The sequence below is a fragment of the Cebus imitator genome, unplaced genomic scaffold, assembly GCF_001604975.1.
Source record: "Cebus imitator isolate Cc_AM_T3 unplaced genomic scaffold, Cebus_imitator-1.0 Scaffold82, whole genome shotgun sequence".
NCBI classification, from domain to species: domain Eukaryota; kingdom Metazoa; phylum Chordata; class Mammalia; order Primates; family Cebidae; genus Cebus; species Cebus imitator.
Genome location: NW_016107397.1, coordinates 4,610,541 through 4,614,077, shown reverse-complemented (window position 1 = coordinate 4,614,077; position 3,537 = coordinate 4,610,541). Strand labels below are relative to the sequence as shown.

Genomic DNA, 3,537 nt, shown 5'->3' with positions numbered 1-3,537 from the left:
AAAAAAAAAAAAAAAAAGAATGTCACCTGATTGCAGTGGCTCATGTCTGTAATCCCAGCACTTTGGGAGGCTGAGGTGGGAGGATCACTTGAGCTCTGGAGTTTGAGACCATCATGGGCAACATAGTGAGACCCTCATCTCTATAAAAAAAACACAAAAATTAGCTGGGCATGGTGGTGTGGACCTGTAGCCCTAGCTACTTGGGAGGCTGAGGTGGGAGGATTGCTTGAGCACAAGAGGTTGAGGATGCAGTGAGCCATGATTTCTCTACTGCACTCCAGCCTGGGTGACAGAGTGAGACCCTGTCTCAAACACACACACACACACACATACACACACACACACACACACACACACACACACAGAGAGAGAGAGAGAGAGGGGAAAAACACTGAATGTGATACAGGTATTTAAGTGCCATACCAAAAGGAGACCTTCTTCTCTCGGTGGAATGACTTCTTTCCAGTCTCCTTCCTGTGAACCTTTTTTGCGAGCTCTTCTTTCCCTAACCTCCCTTACTTTTCTGCTTAAATATTTTTCATCCTATCCCAGTACTGTAAAGATAACTTTACAAAATCATGCATCCCTAGCACATGTCAGTTTCACTTCATTATCCTCTTATTTTATTTCTTCAAATTCAGGGAAGAGCTCATTTTTTTAATTCTCCCTCTGTTATTTCAGATTATGAGTCCAGGGACAATATGGAGCTCATGGTGAAGCAGGTTTCTGATGACACCGAATCACACTGGGTGGCCCCGGAACACACGGAAAGGAGTGTTCCCCAGGGTCCAGACTTGGCAGAAGTCAGTGACCTTAAGGGCATGGTACAAAGGTGGCAGGTCAACCCCACCGTGGGGAAATCAAGGCAGAATTCTTCCCAAAAGGATCTGGGCGCAATCACAGATGTCAGCCGTAAGCAAAGCACACATGGCGAGAGAGGCCACAGATGCAGCGATTGTGGCAAATTCTTCCTCCAAGCCTCAAACTTTATTCAGCATCGGCGCATCCACACTGGAGAAAAACCGTTTAAGTGTGGAGAGTGTGGGAAGAGCTACAATCAGCGTGTGCACCTCACCCAGCACCAGCGTGTCCACACAGGGGAGAAACCCTACAAATGTCAGGTGTGCGGAAAGGCTTTCCGGGTGAGTTCCCACCTGGTTCAGCACCACAGTGTCCACAGCGGAGAGAGGCCCTATGGCTGCAATGAGTGCGGGAAGAACTTCGGTCGCCATTCGCATCTGATTGAACACCTGAAACGCCACTTCAGGGAGAAATCCCAGAGATGTATGTGTGAGGAGTTTATATCTGGGGGACAAATGGAGGCAAAAAGCAAAAGGTTTTATTAGGAAAGCACAACAGGACAGATGATACTGGGAGGGGTAGGAAGAGGCAAAGGCTATAGATGATTTGGTTCTTTCTTTCTTATTTTTGAGACGGAGTCTCACTCTGTTGCCCAGGCTGGAGGGCAGTGGCGTGATCTCAGTTCACCGCAACCTCTGCCTCCTGAGTAGCCAGGATTACAGGTGCCCACCACCATGCCTGGCTAATTTTTGTATTTTTAGTAGAGATGGGGTTTCACCATCTTAGCCACACTGGTCTATGAACCCCTGACCTTGTGTTTTGCCTACCTTGGCCTCCCAAAGTGCTGGGATTACAGGTATGAGCCACTGTGCCTGGCCCATTTTTAAATTTTATTTTTATTTTTATTTTTATTTTTTAAAGACAGGGTTTCACCATGTTGGTCAGGCTGGCCTTGAACTCCTGACCTCAGGTGATCTGCCCGCCTTGGCCTCCAAAGTGCTTGGATTACAGGCGTGAGCCACTGCGCCCGGCCTTTTTTTTTTTTTTTTTTTTAAATGGAGCCTCTGTCTCCCATGCTGGAGCACAGTGGCATGATCTTGGCTCACTGCAACCTCTGCCTCCCAGGTTCAAGTGATTCTCCTGCCTCAGCCTCCCTAGTAGCTGGGATTACAGGTGCCTGCCACCATGCCTGGCTAATTTTTGTATTTTTAGTAGAGATGGGGTTTCACCGTGTTGACCAGGATGGTCTCGATCTCTTGACCTCGTGATCCACCCGCCTCGGCCTCCCAAAGTGCTGGGATTACAGGCTTGAGCCACCGCACCCGGCCTTTTTTTTTTTTTTTTTTTAAATGGAGCCTCTGTCTCCCATGCTGGAGCACAGTGGCATGATCTTGGCTCACTGCAACCTCTGCCTCCCAGGTTCAAGTGATTCTCCTGCCTCAGCCTCCCTAGTAGCTGGGATTACAGGTGCCTGCCACCATGCCTGGCTAATTTTTTTGGTATTTTTGTTAGAGATGGAGTTTCACCATGTTAGCCAGGATGGTCTCGATCTTCTGACCTTGTGATCTGCCTGCCTCAGCCTCCCAAAGTGCTGAGATTACAAGCGTGAGCCACTGCGCCTGGTGCTTTTTTAAAAAATCTGCTTTGATTATTAACAGCCGTGCTGCATCATCCATCATGGCATAGAAATCACTAAAGTGTCTTATGGCCGGGCTCAGTGACTCATGCCTGTAATCCAAGCACTTTGGAGGCCAAGGCAGGTGGATCACCTGAGGTAGGGAGTTCAAGAAATCACTAAAGTGTCTTTAAAGTTCTGGGTTGAGCTGAGCTATCCTCTCAGCTAGTGTTTTCCCATTCTGCTTGATGACTGCCTCATTTGGGAAATCTACCAGTAGTGCTTTGGATTTGAAAAGCAATTGCTTTAAAATGGTTATCTTCTTTTATACCTTCCCTGCAATTGTTTCTATAGCTAGTTTCCCAGTGAATACTCAACTGCCTCCCCCATTTTCTGTTTTTTTTTTGTTTTTTGGGGTTGTTTTGAGACAGGATCTCTCTCTGTCACAAAGACTGAGGTGAAGTAGTGGGATCTCAGCTCGCTGTAGCCTCCATTTCCTGGGCTGAACTAATCCTCCCATCTCAGCTTCCTGCATAGCTGGGCCTACAAGCGCACACCACCACAGCCAGCTAATTTTTGTATTTTTTGTAGAGATGGGATCTGGCTATGTTGCCTAGGCTGGTCTTGAACATCTATGCTTAAGCAATCCTCTTGCTTGGGCCTCCCCAAGTGCTAGGGTTACAGGTGTGAGCCATCATGCCCAGCCCTTCCTCATTTTTCTGCATTAAAAGGGGAATACTTGCTTTGCACATCCAGCCATATTATTGAGAGTCTCTGTTGCTAGTTGCACAGGATCCGTAGTGAACAGAACAGAGATACAGTCCATGCCCTCATGGAGCTGATGGCCTGTTGTGGGTAGCAGATAATAAAGGTGATGAGCAGTCCTGAAGGAGAAGCATGACGTGCGGGGGGAGGAAAACTGAGGCTAGAGTCTTGGCTAAGGGTGAAGAGGGCAGTGATTGCCGTATCACCCACCCTCTTGACAGTGCTTCTTGTCGGCTCATTTTGCCTTTTTTCCTGGCTCCTAGTCAGACATCCCCTGACTCCATGCCCTCTTCATCATCCTTCGCTCCCATTCTTTCAATTTTTGTCAGTTCTTACCATCCAGTTGTTATGTTTTT

At 47.7% G+C, this 3,537-nt stretch overlaps 1 protein-coding gene across 6 annotated transcripts in view; it reads left to right on the top strand.

Moving 5' to 3' along the window:
• The window catches only part of ZKSCAN5 (zinc finger with KRAB and SCAN domains 5), a 40,629-nt gene that overhangs the window by 32,381 nt on the left and 4,711 nt on the right, over positions 1-3,537 (top strand). For all 6 annotated transcript variants that reach the window (XM_037740329.1, XM_017533668.2, XM_017533667.2 and 3 more), the window contains one exon: positions 682-1,284. In XM_037740329.1, coding sequence (XP_037596257.1) covers positions 682-1,284 — 603 coding nt within the window. The remainder of the gene's footprint in view (positions 1-681; positions 1,285-3,537) is intronic.